At 40.6% G+C, this 20892-nt stretch overlaps 1 protein-coding gene across 1 annotated transcript in view; it reads right to left on the bottom strand.

Moving 5' to 3' along the window:
* CTNNA1 (catenin alpha 1) overlaps positions 1–20892 on the bottom strand; it is a 120015-nt gene that overhangs the window by 96437 nt on the left and 2686 nt on the right. The window contains exons 2-3 of the mRNA XM_068959782.1: positions 6445–6551; positions 4128–4323 (exon numbers count right to left, since the gene is read on the bottom strand). Of these exons, the coding sequence (XP_068815883.1) occupies positions 4128–4323; positions 6445–6549 (301 nt within the window). The 5' untranslated portion in view covers positions 6550–6551. The remainder of the gene's footprint in view (positions 1–4127; positions 4324–6444; positions 6552–20892) is intronic.

The following is a 20892-nucleotide window of genomic DNA, read 5'->3' as shown; positions in this document are numbered from 1 at the left end:
TCTTATGTTCCTTTGAAATCCTTAAGAAATGCATCACATGTATAAAGTACAGCTGAAAAGCTTTTTTCTCCTTTTATAATTTGCTCTTTTGTTCAGTTTTAGACAACTTTATTCACAGAAGCATAGGACTGAAAGAGATAGTGGTGTATTAGCAGGTCCACTCCCTGGAACTAGAGGTCACCATGAAACACACCCTAAATCCACGGGATCCATAAAACCATTCATTTTCTCACCTCAACCCCCACACATCGGTTTACGCTTTTTAATTTTAAGCTTTAATTTTTCATCCCTTATGGTAAGTGTCCCACGGGAAGAAATGCAACAGTAAGAACACAGCTAATACCTTGGGTCTTCAGACCAGTATACAGATATATCCAGGAAGTGAACTATGGTCATACTTGAAGAGAACAGGAATAGAAAATAGCTGCCCTTGTCCATCTGACCTGAAGGAAAGTTTCTTCTCGACCCCAGACTTTGCAGTCAGTCTCAACGTCAAGCACGTGGGTAAGAAAACAGTTCAGTCGCAAAATACTTCTCACAGTACCAAAACAGCTAAAGGCTTCAGGGTACAACCAATCTCCAATGCGGCAGAAGAAAGCAAAGCCCTACATAAAGCTGGAGGGCGTGCTTATAGGAAGGGAGTAGTAAGATAAGATAAATCTTGTCCCTTTTTTGAACCAGCAGAAGTCAAGAGTCCAAAGCCTTAAAGGGCCAGAAAGCCTACTTTAGGATATTTCACAATAGATTTAATATCAAGATATTTACATATCAATTATTAATGATTAATAAATTATTACTAATACTGAAAGCAAGTTGTGGTTTTATTTTTTATTTTTTCATTCTAAAATCAGAAACACTTAAATGATGCACTTATACTGATTTAATACGTAGCCATACTATCCTTCATTCTAAATAGCTGTTTTCACTTCGTTTTTATGCCAACAAATAAGATTTTTACAAATAAGTGCACTCACAAAAATCATGTACCCTCTCAATAGGCTTTGGCCTGGCTAAAACCACAAACACACACAGACAAAATCACGGAACGGTTGAGGTTGCAAGGGACCTCTGGAGATCAACTAGTCCAACCCCCCTGCTCAAACAGGGTAACCCAGGATTGCATCCAGACGGCTTCTGAATAAGGATCCTTCTCCAAGGATGGAGACTCCACAGCCTCTCTGGGCAACCTGCTCCAGTGCTCTGTCACCTTCACAGTCAATAAGTTTCTCCTCATGTTGAGATGCAGCTTCCTGTGTTTCAGTTTGTGCCCGTTGCCTCTTGTCCTGTCGCTGGGCACCACGGAGAAGAGTCCGGCTGCATCCTCTCGACACCCTCCCTTCAGATACTTGTACACATTGATGAGATCCCCTCTCAGTCTTCTCTTCTCCAGGCTCAACAGGCCCAGCTCTCGCAGTCTTTCCTCATAGGAGAGATGCTCCAGTCCCCTACTCATCTTCATAGCCCTCCGCTGGACTCTCTCCAGTAGCGCCATATCTCTCTTGTCCTGGGGAGCCCAGAAGTGGACACAATACTCCAGGTGTGACCTCACCAGGGCTGAGGAGAGGGGCAGGATCACCTCCCTCCACCTGCTGGCAACACTCTGCCTAATGCACCCCGGGATACCATTGGCCTTCTTGGCCACAAGGGCACACTGCTGGCTCACGTTTAACTTGTTGTCCACCAGGACTCCCAGGTCCTTCTCGGCAGAGCTGCTTTCCAGCAGGTCAACCCCCAGCCTGTCCTGGTGCATGGGGTTATTCCTCCCTAGGTGCAGGACCCTGCACTTGTCTTTGTGGAGCTTCAGGAGGTTCCTCTCGGCCCAGCTCTCCAGCCTGTCCAGGTCCCTCTGAATGGCAGCACAGCCCTCTGGTGTGTCAGCCACTCCCCCCAGTTTAGCATCATCAGCAAACTTGCTGAGGGGGCACTCTGTCCCTTCCTCCAGGTCACTGATGAATACATTGAACAAGACTGGACCCAGGACTGACCCCTGGGGGACATCGTTAGCTACAGGCCTCCAACCAGACTCTGTGCCACTGACCACAACCCTCTGAGCTCTGCCATTTAGCCAGACACACTTTCAATTTTCTCTGATGAGACAAGTTAGCTGTTGTGCTAATCATCATCACAATCTCTGTCTGCATTCATTCATCTCTTTTTATCATGGTAACTAAACCTCTCGCTACTCTAAATAGATGCATTATTAATTCTGTTCAGCAGAAGACAGGAAAATACACTGTGCTGTCCATCTCTAATTCCCCTGCTGCCTTCACAGCCACATAGTTGCTGGCCATTCACAACCATCCTCCTGCTAACCAAGGCAGCCAGAATTTCCTCTTCACTTTTGCAGATAAATGCACAAATAGCAGGAAGTTTTGCTAAACACATGACTAGGCTCTATATTACACTGCCATTTCCCCAGTTCATGAATTCAGCTGGTCTACCACAGCACTGGAAACACTCCTGAAGTTCGCAGAATATAACTGTGTACTTTGCAACTTTGCATCTCCTCACTGGCATTAGCACTGCTGAAAACAGCAATCCTCCCAAAACAGATCCCTGGGTATTGGCAATAACCCTTCCCTCTAGTCTGTTGTATCTCATTTTCCACCAGTTGCTTCTAATTACCTCCACATTTTCTTCCTCTCCTCCTCTTCTCCCCTTAGGAAGGGCTGCTCCACCGCTAAATCTGACTAAATATTCACACCGTGACAGACATACAGGCTTCTACCCACTGGTCGCGCTGTCCCAGCAGCCTAGCCATCCTGCGATTGCATTGCCACAAAAGGCAGCGTGTGCCAATTGTATTCGGGTGAATCAGTTAAGTCTACTCTCGCATTCAGAAAATGGATATAGTTATCATCTCTAGGTTCCAGATTTCATGCAAGTTGTAAGTAGTACAGAAGAAGTGAAACAACGTTAAGGTGGAAGTTATTTCACTCTTGAACCTTTCAGCTATGAATCCTACTTCTTCCGTCAAAGATCTACAGGGCAGGGGAAGTTTTGGCAACAAGCCGGTATAGTCTCCACTTGATTTCAACAATAAGAAACAAATGAAAGTGTTGTACTAAAGCTTTTCTATCAGTCTTTTCTTTCCTATCAGCTTCTCACTGTAACATGCAACTACAAATTCAGCTAATTGACAACCTTAGGAATTTCACAATCTTGAGGATTGAGTACAGCTCCTCACTCGTAAATACCACTAAGAGTCACTTGAAAATAGTCACAGTTGAACTCTGATCCTCAGTGCTGAGTAGTAATCAAGCAAGCGTCAAGAATTGAAGGCCTTGAAGTCAAAGGGATCTTTGTTGTCGGTTGTTGTTATTGTTCTTAATTTAAGTCAGCTCAGCCCCTTACATGGCAGCCTTATGTTTCTTTGGTCTGTCAACCACGCTATTCCTGAACTTAGAACCATTTTTAACTAATATTTCAGCACTGTGCAATTTCAGCTACAAACAAGTAATTAATGCTAATGAGTTTTTCCTTTTTTCCTGCAGCAGCCACCATTAATACCAGTTGACTGGGTTTCATTGAAGCATAGAAAAGGCTCATGAGTGGAAGAATGATAAATGATTTATGAGCAACAACATTTACTGGTTCAAGTTTTACAGTAAGTCAGCTCCACAGGCTTTTCTCACAGGTCTTCTCCAAGATTAGACGTAGCAGAGAAAGCATAGAAGATTTCACCAAGATCCATGCATTCTGTTTATTGCTTTTTCTACTTGGCATATTCAAAACACCTAGCTCAGTCAAGGATACTCAGCTCTTCCTCTGACAATGCTGTTTTAAATATAATCCAAATTTCGAACAAGTTATTGACAAATATTTGAGACATGTTTACATATCGTGTTTGGATGGAGGAGGAGTTTACTTTTTAGCTTAAACTGAGCTTTAAATGACCTTAAAAGAATCAGCCTGTCTCTCTCTTCTGAATCTCTTCTTGGGACATCTTATTTCCTAATCTGCCCAGTTAACATCTTTGCTAAGAGAACGCACTGAGGCAATACAAAAATCTACACAAATAAGGAAGAACACACAGTCATTAGGAACAATAACTAAGGGACATGGGAGTAGTTCTATTTACTATGAGAATTTATAGTTGTAAAAGCTATGAAATACATCTCTCTTACCTTGCTTGCGAACATCTTCCACAGCCGCTACTAGCTCCTCTTTAAGAAACTGACTCTCTTTTGCAATTTTGTCTCCTTTCTCCAGGAAATTCTCTGTTGCTTGTTCAACTGAAGCAGCCAAAACATGGGCCTTTTTAGAACGCCCTCTTTTTTTATTAGAGGGGCCCTTGTTACTAGTATTAACCAAGGTTGTAACCTGAAGGTGCAGATGGAGGAAAAAAACAAAACACAAAACAAATGAGAAGTTCATCAATTGGACAGTTGGACAACATGCACGCATTTTTTCCAGACAGCATGCTCGCAAAGCCTGCACTATTGCCAGTTCCAAAGGCAAGAAATACTTTAAACTGATGGCAAACAACTCAAATATTTTTTATGTCTCTTTAAACATTACTGTGCTTCTTGATTCATTATATAAGCATTATAAACACAGCTAAACTGCCCAGAGATTTTTCTTAGCAGCACAGACCTGAAAACTTGATGTTAAAAATTGAGATGTATTTGTGTATTGATAAACTGCAATCCCAGTAATAGGCCAGAGCTATTTAGCACCACCATAAGAAGAATTGCAGTTTAGGATAATTAGCTTGTGATAGCTAATGACTTTGGACATAAAAGACACAAAACAGGCTTGACGTGATTATCTACAGAAATCTAGCAACACAGCTTCTTTTCAGTCCAAAAACAGCGAATATAACAGCCAATGTCCTAAATGCAAAGCAAAGCACTTCCTAGAGCCCAGTGTTTCCATAAAACAACCCAAACTGAACTCTCACAATCCTCCTGCAACCAACAAATATTTACAACTATTCATGGTTTAGTCCAAAACCCTGTTAGCGGCCAGTCACCACAGGCCAGCTGACCACCAGTTATCCTGAGCAGGAAAACCCTCAGCAGGGAATATCACTGTCTTTTAATGGGGAGCATTTGCAGCTGGTAGTCTCAGCTCATCACGCATTACAAATACAGAAGTAGTTGCAACAAGGCAACGTATCCAGCCTTTCTCTAGATATTTTGCCAGTCACATCATTCACAAAATTTAGGATTGCCATTACAGGCAGTTGTGCTACTTGAGGAATAAGTGACAGGTCCTAAGCTTCGACCAAAAGGTCCTAAAAACAAGTATGTCTATTAGGACAACTTCTTTGAAGGAAAGATTCCATCAATAACTTCAAAGTTGTACAGTAGGACAAACCACTGCTCATCTATGCACCTGAAGGGAAAAAATGGCAAGTTATTTCAGGGGAAATATCTGTGGCCTGGTGATTAAAAGGATGTTAATACTGGAAACGAACTTGACCATTTACAGTTCTCACTTTGCAAGAGTGGTGTCTGGTTCATACTGTCAATTTAAAAATTCCATACCTCAGGGCAACTATGCTAGAAAACTAAGTTAGCTCTCTCCAATGCACTTTAAGCAGCTTGTAAGAGTCTCCTCCAAGAATCTTCAAAATGCTCAATACATATAGGTTATATTTAGAAGACTTATTCTAGCCTTTCCTACGTTCTTAAGTACATTTCACTGGGCAACACACACCATGCAGAAAAAGGGTGGTGTTGTGTTTTTTTTTTTTAAACACATAAAGCTAGCATAAAGCATAGGCAGGAATTAAAAGAAAGAGAGAGACACGTACATCTTCTTTTAAAAGATATACTACAACTGTAACCGATGCCACAAAAGCATACTTCTCTTGTGGACGTCTCCTAACTATTGGCTGCTCTAGACATGTTGCACTCTTCATAGCAAATAGAAAAATGTTGCTTCACTGCCTTATAACGAACACAACAATGTATCAGACATGTCACCATTTATCTGGAGCTCTCTCCAAAGGGAACTCTATGTTCTAGCAGGCAATCTCCAAGAAAATTTATGAGAGCTTACTTGTAGCAAGTACTAATGGCTTCACTGCAAGGGCTTTTGTCACATAAGAACCAAACCCTAAGAATTCCTGAATATCACAGTTTGTAAATGACATATAACACAACTTTTTAAAAGAGAAGGCAAGCAAGTAGTACAGCCCTTAAAATACAGGTGAGAAACAACCTATCAGCAACGAAACATAAGTTCTTAAATCCACTTCTGCAGAAGTGAAATACTGTGTCTTATCAGGAGCTGAAAAAGCACAAGCTCTCTAGAGCTGGGCCCAATAACACTGTTAAAATAAAAGATGAACAAAAAATGGCTTGTTTACATACTTGCCATCACTAGCTCTGTAGTGTTTTTACTTGCAGAATTTAAGCTCTGAAAGTTATTTAATTGAAATAATTTATCAAAGTAGGTAATAATCTTATGTTGTGGGGGTTGTTTGGTTTTTACCTGTGTGACAAGAGGCTCAAGTAGTCTTTCAACTGCCAGTGTTCTTATCTCCAAGCTTTTGGGGTCCCATTTGAAGTTAACATTGCCTGCAGTAACAGTAGTCATTTCTAAAGGAAGAAGAAAAAGAGAGATATATTAATATAACTTTGTTTCAAGGAACCCGATTGGACTTTGTGTGAAAAACCAAAACGAAACCAGAGAATACAAAACACAGAACACAGCTGTTTTGCATAATTTAAGTTTACACAGTTTCTGGAAATAACAGTTTTTGTTTAACTTGTGATAATAAATATAAAAAAAGTGCTTTCTATAAAATATACAGACATTATCTGCATGGCTCTGTTAGGAAATTTAAAAAAAAAAATAAACAAAGAAACAAACTATCCGAAAGCTGCAATAGTCTATCAGATGCCAATCAAGGCGTTGGGACACTTATTCAGAACAAGGAAGTACGTAGGTAACGCTTAATCTATTCCCGGCTGGTTCCCAAGCAATGAAAAAGGACCTCATGGGCAATGTGGGCACTTCAGCCATGAAGCACAGAGGGAAAGGGGCTAAACTCTTCCAGGTTTCTGCTGACTGCAAGCTGGGCTGGCTCTCCTGCGCTGCCAGAGCTGGGCTTTGAGAGACGGCATGCAGCCTTGGGGGAGAAGGAGGGAACCTCTGAGCTTCAAAGACAGGAAAAAATGCCCTGTTTTCTCAAGCATTACTCAGCTCCACCGCAAGCCACTACTTTAAGTACTCTGTCAAACACAGAGCTGGGTTTTAACTCAAGTAATTTGAGCTACCAGTCTATTCCAATTCAACTTTCGGAAGTACAGAGGTAAAATAACGGAATGTATGTCTTATAAAGCCAGAATACCGAGCTGGTTCGTATTTAACGACTTACATATCTATTCCGCTTTCCCTTAACATTTACATAGGAACAAAAAGCAGATTGACATGAAGAAATCTGTTAGAAGCTAAAATAGTTTTGATTTTGAAACCAATAGTCTAAAAAAGTTTGAAGAATCAACTAAAACAGATCTTTAGATTAACACCAGGATACTGAATAGCGCAACCAAGAAATAGCCAGATGATTAGACCTGCAATTTCAGAGGAAAAAAAACAAAACAGGATTTAAAATATTTACAAGTCCACAGAATCAGTTTGTATTGCTTTTATTCCAGCTTTTCATGCTAAGGGTTGTCCTCAAAATGCAAGATTACACTGGGCACAAGTCTGTAACTTTGAATCTCCAAGGAAGTCAAGAAGAGAAGTTTAAGGTCTCCTTCCCACCTAAGCAATTGCTGTCAGAGCTCTTTCAAAAGCTTAGTAGCTGATATTTTTTAAAACTTACTCTGGACAGGGCGTTGTCTGAATGGCATCTTACAGATGCTCTAGCAGCACCAGATACCCCTACACTGCTAGATAAGCCCAGTCTTCCATTATTTTTGAGAAGCAGGATGCAAGCCACTAAGGTTAGTAACAAATGCTGTTCGCAACACACACCAACAACTGACCACTTTATACTCCGACACTGACAACTGAACTCAAACATGCAGAAACAGCACAGACGTGGTTCCCTCCTTCCCTTAAAAAACAACAGCCACCACCACCACCCACACTCTGAGGCACTTGAGAAGCTCAGGACTGAGAGAAGTCTGACAAAGCGGGGCTTAACATCACCTGGCTTTGATCACTAGCACCTTCACCAGGTGTAATGTTCCAGCATCATCAGAGCCTTATGCTTTCTCAAAGGATACAATACAACGCAACAGATTAAGTACTTGAGACAGTACTAAAACACACGTTTGCCCTAAAAGTGTGAAAAAGGGTGAAAAGTGTGAAAATACACTTTTGCCCTTTTGTCATTCCCCTCACTCCCATGCTCACAATGCCCACGCTGCTGAAGACTAAAGAAAACTTGAAAAAGCTGAAAGCTTATAAAAGAAAAACAAGTAGAATCTTTTAGCATACAATATTTCTGATGGTTTTAAATCAAAAGCTTAAAAATGGAAATGAATGGTTCCAATTCTAGCAGCAGAAGGCATGCCAGGCGGCAGTCCCCAACAGGGCGGCCAGCTGACCGCTGATTTGCTGCAGGAGGCATGGACTCCTCTTCCTCACTCTTGCACCAGGGCTAGCGCTTACCAGTTACTCTTGTAACTCTTGTGAGAGTTGTCCTGCTCTGAGCAAGTTATTTCACTGTTTTATTCCCTCTTGAGTAGCTGGTTTAAGCGCCGGCTACGTAAGTAGCCGATAAAAATATGTTGAAAGCCTTATGGCTTCTGAGATCTACCCACAGATATCTGGAAAACCCACCTAGTTTATAGCTGAAAGTTATTTCTACATATTTAGTGTTGTTATGCCTCTTATAGAGACAAAGTACAGGGCTGTGGAGAAGACTGTAAAAAGATGCGTTTTGTTGTACTGGTAGGATAATGAAAGCAATTCAACCACTAACTTGTTAATATGATAGTTCACAAATCTTCTAACCCGGCCAAAAGTAATGGTCTGTGAGACTATTTAATATGAACTTTATTGAAGTTTACCTTGAAAACGTGGTTCGATATCAAGTATATTGTTTAGCGGCAATGACTTGGATATCATTTGTACACTGCATTGAATATAATGTTTATTCAATTAAATGCTTTTGAAGAATACAAAAATAGGATAACTTACAAATGCAAATGTGAATTGGGTGGGTTTAGGGGATAAAAGTGACTCTCAGGGCCAAGTTAAAGCAGGGCTGCTTTCTCAAGATAAGAAATCTCTAATTCTGACACTTGTTTTATTCTTGTGACTGTTCAAGTTTTTACCTCACTGAATTAAATATGATAACATCTAGTAAACAAAGTCAGAGGATTTTGCAGCAGAGTGATTAATTGTTCTCTCTCTGAGAGCATGAAATGATTCCCCTGGCAACCTCATTAACTGTAACACGTAATAAAGAGTGATGACATTCTTCAGAAAGATGGACCCAAATGAAGGCCAGTATAACATTGGATTATCCCACGTCTTTGAAACGATCTCATCCAGAAACAGGTTTTCCACAGCACAGAATTACAACGAACTGTACATATTGCAGTACATGTACTTGCAGCAGGAATTTCAAGGACAAACCAGCATATACCAAAAAGCGGAAGAGAGCTGGCAACGCTGAATCTAAAGTGCTGGAATATATAGCAAGACACCACCACTCAAGAAGTTGCATTTGCCCAGACTGCGGTTTCATAATCAGCAGCAAAGCTGCTTAGAAACCCATGCTCATCCTCCTACACTCCTCTAGGAGCTCATTCCCATCTTCACATCACACCCCCTTTGCACTGGCACAGCTTTTCTCATGGCTGAATGATTAACCAGATGGGGGAGAACTGAATTGCCTGGAGGGAAAAAAAATCCATTTTTGCATGGTGGGATCAGATCTCCATCTGGTTCACCATGCTACCACAAATACTTCCACTAGCAGAAGCACCAACGGTGAGAGAAGATGGCTGCTAAGCCAGCATTGTCACCAAAGGCATTCAAGCGAAAAGACAGGGTAAAGTTTGTTGTTTCACCTAAGTTGTGCCCACTGAAACTGCAGTGTCAAGTGAAGCCGCTGCAAAGAGTGGGAACGTCCTTTCAGCCTATCCAACTGTTAGACATGCGAGGCTGCAACGTTAAGCCACACTCAGTGCAGCAGGTTAACTCTGAGCTCTTGCGGTTATCACACTGGTTGTGACGGTGCCGATTACTTCAGCAGGCATTCCAAAGTAAGGCAGTTATAGCTTGTTCTCGTAAGCATGCTAAAACCCAACATGAGGAGCATGGGGAAGAATTTGAGTTTAAAGAAGTCATTTTCAGAGTCCTCTTTTGTTTCCAGAAACTTCATAGGTTCCAGCCAACTAGCAGCTCTGTAAGCAGGAAAAACCTGCTACTCCAGGACAACCTACCTTCTGCTTTCTACAACAAATCAAAGTCCCATCAACACCTAAAGATTAAGAACAGGTTTCCATTATACTTTAAACTAATTTAAGAAAGCGTTGCTGCAGTCCTACCACTCCTTCCCCTGCCAAAAACCTGCCTCAAACTGACACCAACATTGGCACTTACCTGATATGGTTTAGGGAACTAAAATGGTCTCTGAGTAATGCAGTAACCATAGCAGTTCCCTTGGCAGTGCGCTTTCCTGAAGAGGGAGATGAGACTGCACAGGGAAGAGGGTGGGATGGCAGCAGCCCCGACTAAAGTCAGCTCTGCCATGAAACTGCACCCCTAGACACTTCCCAGGCTTTTTGAGCAGAGGTTAGGATACAGCTAGCAGCAGCTCCTTATCTGAGCAGCAGGATGCATTAAGCTGCTGCGGCTGCATTTGCATACCACCCAGAAATAGCTGACATACCTTGAATGCACTGAAGGTGATATGCATACAGTGGTCTTTCTGAAAAGAGCAACTAAAGACCGTAGTGTTTTCAAAAACTGGTACTTCAAGGTTTTAAGAATAACTTAAGACACGCGCTCTTCCCGAATACTGGCATGCAAATAATTTCTAGACTTTGGTACGTATAAGAATGCATTTATATTGTTTCCTTACAGAAGCATCCTGAAGGCCTCCAAGATTTTTCAACCCATGAAGGAGCCACTATTTCAACAATGAGCTCTACGCACCACCCAAGTTACAGTATCACTGAGAGGTCTAGTGCGCATGGTCCTGTTTTCCCAAGTTCCACTCCCATGCACACTCCCTTTCTCTTTGGCCCTGCTGAACAGTACAGTAAGTTCAACCTCTTCTGTACCAGGAGATCTCAGTCTCCCTAGCTGGACTGGATCCAACCTCTTTCACTTAGACACAGCGGAAGATCGAACTGCTGGTCTCCTGTGCTACAACTTAAGCCCACCACCTCATGTTATCTGCAGCAAACAATAACATTCCCTCTTTGCAACAGTCTTTTAACATACCATCTTTGACCAGTCTTCAAATTTTAACTATCCTGACAGGCTGCTTTCTAAAAGCCTTTAACTACACTTGCCGTTCTCTTTTGGTATGCTTGAGGAAAAGTGGTATTCAACCAATGGTCTTAGTATCGCAGTGGGGGGCCAACCACAATACACTGCATGCTGAACTTGAGCATCATAGTATTCAAAAACAAACAAGAGTACTGTACAAAAACATTTTGAACATAATACTTAGTATATATCTGGGAGAACATCTTCCATATTAACTCCCTTCCTGCTACCCAGCTAGTTGTTGCCCATTTAGTGCAGCTGATTTTGCTCAGGCACAGTTAATATGTATTTGACTGCATTATTTGGCAGCCTATTTTTTCTTCTTGTATTTCTCTAAGTAGTCACAGCTCTTTCGAATTATAATTCCGTCCTGTAACACACTTGCAGACTGTCTTCCGATACTCTGTGCAAATGCAATGAATGTATCCCTTATTCCACCATCCAAGGCATGAGCACGGAATACGGTGGAATTCATGACAAGATGATTCAGTTTTATCTTCCAGACAGAAAATGAACCACACGTATCTACTCCTGAGAAGACTCTCTTGTTTTCTTTTCTTAACCTAGGTCCCTAACCCATCTGATAATCTGCAGGGACTTTTTAACCCTGCTGAAGGAGGAGAACAAGGCAGAACAGAAAGACTGGGTATCTAACACACTAAGTATGAACCTTCTGAACATTTTGTTCTGAAGATGTCTAAGGGACATTGCATTTTAAGCCCAGTTCATCTGCACGTTCAGGGGTTTGGTTATGTTCTACTGACAGTTCAAGACTGTTTTCCATATAACTAAGAGTACTCAGAAAGAACCATTTTCATTCTTTGCTCTTTCCCTTCACAGCTCCCAAATTAATTTATTAGCCTTGTTCCACAACTAAAGAAGTACTTAATGGTTGAACAGCTGCTAGTCAAGGGTGTTTGGCATAAATGATGCTTTTCAGAAAGGATTTAGGCAGTTTTGATTTAATGTCAAGTCTATGCAGCTAAAAATAGCTGGTCACCCTCTTCTAACACAACTTTCAATCTTAAACTTCTGCTCAGCTACCAAATCTTCTTCTCCACCATAAATGCAAGGAAGTTTTTCCTTAGAAAGTTTTAGTATTCAGGAGTCACAATCTTAAACATAAATACAAATTACAGATAATGCATGGATCATATTCTTGAATTATTAAAATATGTCACCTGCGTGCATTCAGCTCTCCCAAATACTTCTATACAGGCTGTAGTAACCAGCCAAACTAAAAGAATAAAATTCACGTTCAGATAAGCATGTTTCTCACCCGTTTCAAGGGTGGAACAATTACCATTCAGATCAAATGCTCAGAGTCTGTCTTTATAGGTTTTTCTCTCTGCTGCTGTAGAAGGCCTGTACGGAGTAACCTGAAACCGCCGGTCAGAAAGCATTCTGCTGACAGCAATAAACAAATGCTTCTTTATTTATCCTTTTATTTAGCACATCTTTAGATTCTGCTGTTAAGAAATGCAATCTAATCTGGTGTCCCTACAGAAAGCAATGAAGTTTATAACTCGTTTCTCTTCTTACATGGGAGTTATGTTTTGCCAGCTGCGCTATTACACTGAGACTTGTTACCAAAGCTAGCGGTCTCCCATAAAAAGCCTGCTACCTATTTCCTTCTGGAATGAAGACCTTCATATACCATGCCTTGTCCCATGAAACCATGCGTGACACGTGACCAAATTAATATACTCCACACTTTTCAAAGGAGTATGAGATAGCTCCTAACCCCTACTTAAATGATGTTCTATTGTAGATACAAGTAACTTGCTTTCATTTCCAAAGAGAACACATTTTGTAAAAACACAGCACAAAAGTAAAACATAAAAAGAAAACTATTTTGTTTTAAATAGGTTTGTCAAGTCTTCGTTTCGGTCTAGCCATCATTAGAAGGATGGAAGGCATACTTTGGGGAAACAACTTTAGCATAGTGTTCTTGGGATCACTGCAGTAATTTCACAACAAATGAAACATTTTCAGAGAAGCCACTGCTAACAGCAGCCTCCTGCCTTCAGTTACACAAGCATTATGCTTTGATCATCTTATTTTGGCATGAATGTTTTGCCTCAAAAGAGCTAGAGTGGAGGTGCGTGGCAAGCCAAATCACAGCAAGCACGAGCAATTTGTGGTTTATTGATGCCACGTTAAGGCTTCAATTCATGGATGATATCCTAAAAGGATGCAAGAACCAAACTCATGCTTGTATCCATTTAACTGTCCAGATGGAGATTATGGTATGTCAGAACAAGCCTCCCATTTATTTCTGCACAGTTACCAGCTTCCAACAAAATTCAAGCAGGACTGTAACTACACACAAGAAAAACTGGTGGGGTATCAAGACAATGCTTTACCAGATGCACGTGCTTTTTCTAAACTATAAACATACATCGGATATACATATCCTACATAACGAAGATGATTTTAACGTTCTAGCTGCAAGATTTCAAATTGGGCAAAGGGAGATGGCATGTCATGAGAAGTATTTCAGGCGAGCTTTTACTACAAATAATAAAACCACTCATTTTGTCTTCACAACAAGACTGGTGCATTTTATGCCTAAAACCGGCGGTACTAACACCACCAAAGGGACTAATCACTAGATTTTGAACTGACATATTTTAGCCGTCTGCTCTCTGGAGTGCAGCATTCTCATCATCCAGCTGAAAGGCAACACGCCTGCATTTTAAGACAACAGCAGCAAGAGGAACAATAAACAGTGAAGATAACGTCCAACCCCCAAGCTCCAGCCCTCTCACAGCCACATTTCTCACATTTAAGCTTAAACCGGTGACAGCTTCAAACAAAACAAGTGGGCTCAGCCCGGCTGAGGCGGGGGGGGCGCTTCAGAGCCCAGGTGAGACTACCTCTGCTGGGCCACTTTTAATCAACTACTGAGAACCCTGCTAACCTCACGGTGTCTTCCTACCCTTGAGGCTCAAAACAACATCCAAGAACAGCTTAGCTTACTGCCACTTACAGAACCACAGTACACATTTCAGGCTCCAGGGATGCACGCTGTAAGGGAAGATAGAGTAACTAGGCTGTGGCTACAGAGCATGGCTCTTCAAACCTCAAATTATGCTAACGCAGAATTGAATTACCAAACTCAAGTTAGCAATGAATACATAAGCAGAAAGGGGCAACCTTTCAACAAATTGATTTTACTGCAAATATTCCTGAAATAAAAGAGTTTGTTATAAATTAGTCTGTTTTATCAGTTGGTACAAGAATTTACCAGTGTTGCAAAACCGATTCTTGCTTAGCTTGCAAGAAAATGTGATTGCTGGCAATAAAGGGCAAAAAAAACCTGGGCATTTTCGCTCTGATCTTCTTCAGCACTCAATGTGCAATAAAAAGGGCAGTTTAAGCTATACAGTCAGAAATAACCAGGATCTGACCCCACTCAAACCACATTTTCATTCCTAAATTGGTAGGTTGTTATGCAATACCCTGCAGTTTCTTTAGCTGACCACATCTCCTAAATCTAGACCTTCACTGACCATTTTTAAACAGAAATGCACAGATACCGGAGTTCTTTGAGCTGACAGTCATATTTTGACGAATGAGAGAGCACTATAATTAGAGGTTTGATAAAAGACAATTTGCTGAAACAATGATGAAGTGGTCAGTATGTATTAACAGAGGTTAAATATCTCATTCTTTCTCAGTTGCACGCCTAGTACAGTATCAATTAAAGACTATATAACAAGAAAAAAGATTCAATCACATTAAAAGAGTGAAAAACCAGATAGTTCTTTTGAATTGCATAAGCTACTAAAAGAAGCGTATCCGCTGAAGCAAAAGAGGAGAACATGGGCTCAAGGGTTCCTCAGAGTGAAGCGTTTTCTAAAGTTATTAGAAAAAGTTATTTAGAATTCTTTTTCCAGCCCTCTACTTTCATTCAGGAACAGTCTGACAGTCTTATCTAAAAAAGAATAAAGCAACTATTTAAAAAAAAAAAAGTCAAAAGTGAGAAGGCCAAGAATTTCACTTCACGCAAAGAGCAGCCTTCACAACATCTTTTAAATACAAGCAATGAGTATATATATGAGTTATATAGGAAAAAGAACCGCACCGTCGCTGCATGCCTTCAGACAACCTTCAACTTGCAGCTCTACCAACATACACTACTAGTGAAGAAGGAGAAACACAAAAGCAAACCTCAGGAAAAAGAGTCAACAGGAATGTAACGCATAAGGGTTAGTGGGAAGAGTTAAGTAGCTTTTAAATTTATCCATCAGAGTGTGTGAGGTAAGGTGTTTTAACCTTCCCCTCCCCACAAACTGCCACAAAGCTGAGGATGCTAGCCGAGAAAACAGAGGGGACAGACTGATGACAATGTTGCAGTTTCTTCAAAAAGGAAAATAACTTTAAAACCAAAGGTGCAATTAACTTGTGGATGCGCACCAGTTATCTGCAAAGCCATAACCACCTTTCCAGAATTAGCAAGTACAGATTTGCTAAGGGTATAGTGCTCCATCAGAATCGGAGCTAGCAAGGACCCATCTGGCCAAGAAATTTGAGAAACACCACCTTAAAACATGGAGGTACGATTAAAATAAATTGAATTAAAAAAAAAAAAAAACACCACCACACACACCCCCACCATCACCACTCACCCATATTTCCTAAAAAGGCAATAGAAAGTAATTAGAAGGTTCAAGAAGAAGGAGTCGGTGCTTAGTTCTTCTTGTTAGAAAAAGGAGAAAACAGGATTTTTACGCTGATAACTTGGCCGTATACGGCCTGGACACCAATTTATACCAGATTAAACACCCCCAAAAAATTGTGCATGCATACATGTGCAAATGTACTTCCTCTCACTCCCTACTTCTCACCCCAAGAACAGGAAACTAGATAGTGATAAGGAAGAAAGAACAGACAAGCCAAGAAATGCTGTTTAATTGGCTTTACACTGACGGTCTCATTCTCCGGTTCTGACGAATGCCGTCTTTCACTGGTAACAACGAACTTTGTATTAGGCCCATAATATTCTGTTAAGAATTGGTTAAGACAATTTGATTATGCTTACAAGCTAAATAATTTTAAACACCTGACACAAAATACTGATGCATACAGACTGGGAATTAATTTAGTACTTGTTTTTTAGGTTATAAGCTTTTAACGCTGTACAATTAATTTCTCTTGCTCTGTTTTGCCACTAATTAGTAGCTTTTTTTTTTTTGGCTACTGTTTGTTGCATCCTATTTCTTTGATTTTTTTTCTCTCTAAGCGCAGCTAGGAAAACAAAAACAATCACGTTTCACTCTTTTTTTTTTTTTTGGTATCAGGACAAAAATAAGAACATTTTGATTAAAGATCTCACCAGCAGTGGAAGGGCCATGGACTAACAAATAAGGGCGATGCCTATTTTCCCAAAAGCCTTCCTCACATCTCTATTTTCACGATGTATTGTTTAACGTTAGTTACAAAATGTGTTTTTAGATGCAACAGCAGCGGTCTGTAATTAAACGCATCTTCCAAGAAGTACTAAATAGCAGGAACTACAAGGCCCTATTTTGTATAGAAACTTAAACCGTTCCAGACCTTTTCATCCATCTAATCCAGATCCTCATTTTTTAGTCTCTCGGAAAATACGTCACGTTATTCATTTCACTTGTAGTTTGTATGAAGCTTTTCAACTCTCAGTCAGGTTTGTCAATTTGAATGGAATAAAGTCATTGAACTGAGCCTATTGAATACAATCAAGTGACAGACTCTCTGCACCTGCAGAAGAGACTGCTAGTGTCAAAAGCTGAATAGCACTTCACCAAGCGCTGGTCACTGGCCATGAAAGTAACTGGACAAACTCACAGGAGTCTGTCAAAGGCTATTAAAAGCAGAGCTAGAACTCCTGGCTCAGAAGTTCTTAAGCTGGAGGAGATTGGCAGAGCACTGTGGGGAAGTAATGCTACTTGTTTGGCCTTTTCTTATGTTTTGCTCAAGGCTTTCACCACTGCTTACTGTTCCTGCTGCTTTCCCTATTAGAGATGGCTTTATACACTCCCACCACCCAAGAAAAAGGACTAGGGAGGTGGGAAAAGCACGCAGAGAGAAGAGAGGCAAATGACTGCAAGGAAAAACAAGCTGAAAAGAAAGGGGGTAAGCCTCAAAAACTATGAACAGGGAACCAGTGGGGGGACACCAAAGACTACCCAACAGCATCCATCACTCCTCAAAGGCAAAGGAGACAGCAGATACTGGTCCATGCGTGACAATGGAAGTAGGGTCCTCTATTGTACCTGGGGTCCCTCTCCTGTCGTACTTCCTCCTCCTGGTGTTAACAGCCAGCTTGGCCAAGGCCAGGAGAAGGTCTCACAGCTTTAGGCCTCAGACAAGGACTAGACTAACAAGAAGGTGATGGGAGAAGTACAATCAAGCCTCCTGACAAGGGGTCATGGAGACAGGACACTAGGCTGGATGGACCTCCCTCCCTATTTCCATCCAGTTCACTGTTCTGACTTCTCATCCCTTTATTTAAGGGATCATTTAATTTTAAGATACCGAGATTCACAAACACCTGGACATCAGGTATTGGTTGAACTGGAACTTTATTTCACAACAAATGGTAAAGTGTATGCTAAGTTTATACAGCACTTTTCACTTGCATACACGTCCAGAATTCATCATGAAATACTGTTTTATGAATTATCCAAAATCTTACGCAACTCTTCAACATTGAGTAGTAAGAGTCTAGATTTAAGTCACACTAAAGAAAACACTTTTCTCAAGTTTACAGTACAATAATATACTTGCAAGAAAGCAGGTACAGAACAAGCAGCTTGCAAGTTTTTATTAGGCAAGTTTAAGCAGGAGTAAAGCCTACTTGCATCTTCTTGCTTCTCAGTGAGCATATCACCAATCTTATCTTCTGCTCTTCTCCACCACCTTTTCTGAATTGGATTATTCAGCTCAATAAAAATACTTAATTTTCTATAGCTTTAGCTGGAGACCTCAAAAGCACTTTATAAAGATTAATCCTGACTTGCTCAGTGTTATGCAGGTTAAATACCATTTTGCAGGCACACAGTTCATCCTCTTTTACATGAAAAAAATTAAACGGACCCTTTGGGGTATGTCAAGTTATTATTGCTAGTGCATCCCTTGTATAGACTATTTGAACAGTTGGTTTTGGCTGTGTCTCTATCCTGCAGAAATAGATATGGCAAGAAGAATCCTACCTTATAGCCTTTGATCTACACGGATATCATCCATAAAAGTATCCAGAATAAAAGAACGAATGAAAACCTCTCTGCAACCTAAATTGGGGGGGTGGGGGGGGGGAAGAACACAGACCACATACTATCAAGGTTTCTAGTAGCATGACTTCTTATCGACATGCTTCATTTTGTTAACTGAAAAGGAGCAAACTTGCCATTTTCCTAAATGCTCTCTGGCTCTTATGCTGGACAACAGAAAGGAGAGAAGTGCCTAGTCACTTTTACATATGTGTCTACTCCTTCCTATTTAGGTATTCCTAGTTTCCTCCAGTTAGTCTCCGGGAGAGAGGAAAAAAACAAAATCTGATTCTGCAGACCTTTCATCAGCTATCCACAAGCTCTCTAATTTCACAGAACTTTTTTTTTCCCCCCCTCCCCAATAGCTGTTGTAGGCTATTCCAGAGCAGGGTGCACCAATGGTCTTGGAGTATCTTCTATCCTAACTTACACTAACATATCATTTACTCCCTGACCTCGGCTCTGCACTGACCAGAAATCCATCCTAAAGTATACAGACGGACGCACAGATCTGCTCCATAACAGGACATGGACAGCTCAGAAAGCCGAACGTTTCTTCGAAAAAGGCACGCTGAGAGCTTAAGCTGCATCTTATACTATCAACAGTGAAGTTCTACCTGCCACATTGCTACTTGTTCCCTAGTTTATTTACTCTCAAACCCCTCAATGCCTTTGCAGAATTAGAGTTGAACTGTCATGTAGATTATAATGTGCATCAATGCTCCTCCTCATTCTGGGTCATTTAAAATATTAAAATAGATTATTGGGGAACCATTTGACACCCAGCTTGGTTTCAGGTTCTCAGATACTGTTCCACTCTCTATCCCGATAACTGTCACCTCAACCTTAATTTTTCTTTAAACTTAAGCATTTATAAGTAGAAAAAGTAAGCCTTTCAAAGAGATTCTGATGAGTTTAAATGATTAATCAAGCAGTTGTCTTATAAATTAGAAGAATTACAACAGAAGCAAGGGAACATCAGTAGATTTGGGGAGAACTTCCCTTTGCACAACTGTGGTAGTTAAGACCTATGTATTTAATAAGTTTCTGTCACTCTACAAAGCATGGAAAAATGGTTATTCCTCTCTAATTCCACCAGAGCTATTTATTAACATATATAGAAGGACTACCAGAGGCTTTATGTAGTACATCTGGGATTAACAAAAATATGTAATCCACGTTTAGAGAAAAGGTAGCTGGCACTTTAAATATGATTCATAATATCTCCTGTTTAAGTATCAGATTTGCTAATAGGAGAATCTCTACTAGCCCAGCACAGACAGGAAAACACCCACTCTTCCCCTAAATGGAAGATAACAAGGCTCAATTATTCAAGGAGAGAGATCTCACTTACAGTTGCAGGGACTGTATTCTTCCTGGGATATGTTTACCTCAATAGAGTAAAATATATTTGCACTGAGGTCAGTTTTTCCATGTTGCTTTGTAGTGCAGCAGCTCATTCTCAACTGCTTGTCTTTTCAGTTTAGTTCCTCCAATAAGATGTATTAGTAAACAATTTTGTGGGTAGGTTTTAAGTTTCATACACTGGATTAAAACACTATGAAGGAGTAATTATCAAACATCTGTACTTGCTCTAAAGCTGCAACCCTGTTAAACCAATCCACGAGCTATAAACACACCGAGTGGAGCTATTCCAGATGAGCTATAAAACTAAATTAGGGTGCATTCCCGGAGTAGTAAAAAATCCAAATTCTCAAGGTTATATACATTAAAGTTTCGCAGAGGAAGAATGTAAGTGATTTCCAGTTAAGGCACAGTAGCAGAAAACAACAACAACAGGTATTTATCATTATGTTAGACAACTTTGCCTTACTTTACCTCAACAGGCTGCCGTCCTTAAAAAGTCAGTCCTCTTTTATTCATCACATTTCGTTTAGCATCCCGTACAGTCAAGAGATGCCAGTAAAACAGAAGCTGCAAGTCCTTCAACGGACTATCTCAGCCATGTATGTCCTCGCTCTAGACTAACCTTAATATCTATGCTTAGTAGATCGGGTTCTCTGCTAAATATTTTTGTGAGTTTAACTAATTCTTTTCATAAGAAAGGATATTATAGAGCAACAGTATGTATAACTTCCACACAGGCCAAAGTTCTACTAAAGCTTATTTTCAGCTCATAAATATCTCTACTAAGGCGGACTCTTTTGCAAGATCAGTTTCTGGATCTTACAGCTGCAGAAGGAAGAAATTTATGAAGCTGAAA

Source organism: Struthio camelus, chromosome 13, assembly GCF_040807025.1.
Source record: "Struthio camelus isolate bStrCam1 chromosome 13, bStrCam1.hap1, whole genome shotgun sequence".
In the NCBI taxonomy this organism is placed as follows: Eukaryota; Metazoa; Chordata; class Aves; order Struthioniformes; family Struthionidae; genus Struthio; species Struthio camelus.
Note: the sequence above shows the minus strand (reverse complement) of the source record. Positions and strands in the feature narration are given on the sequence as shown.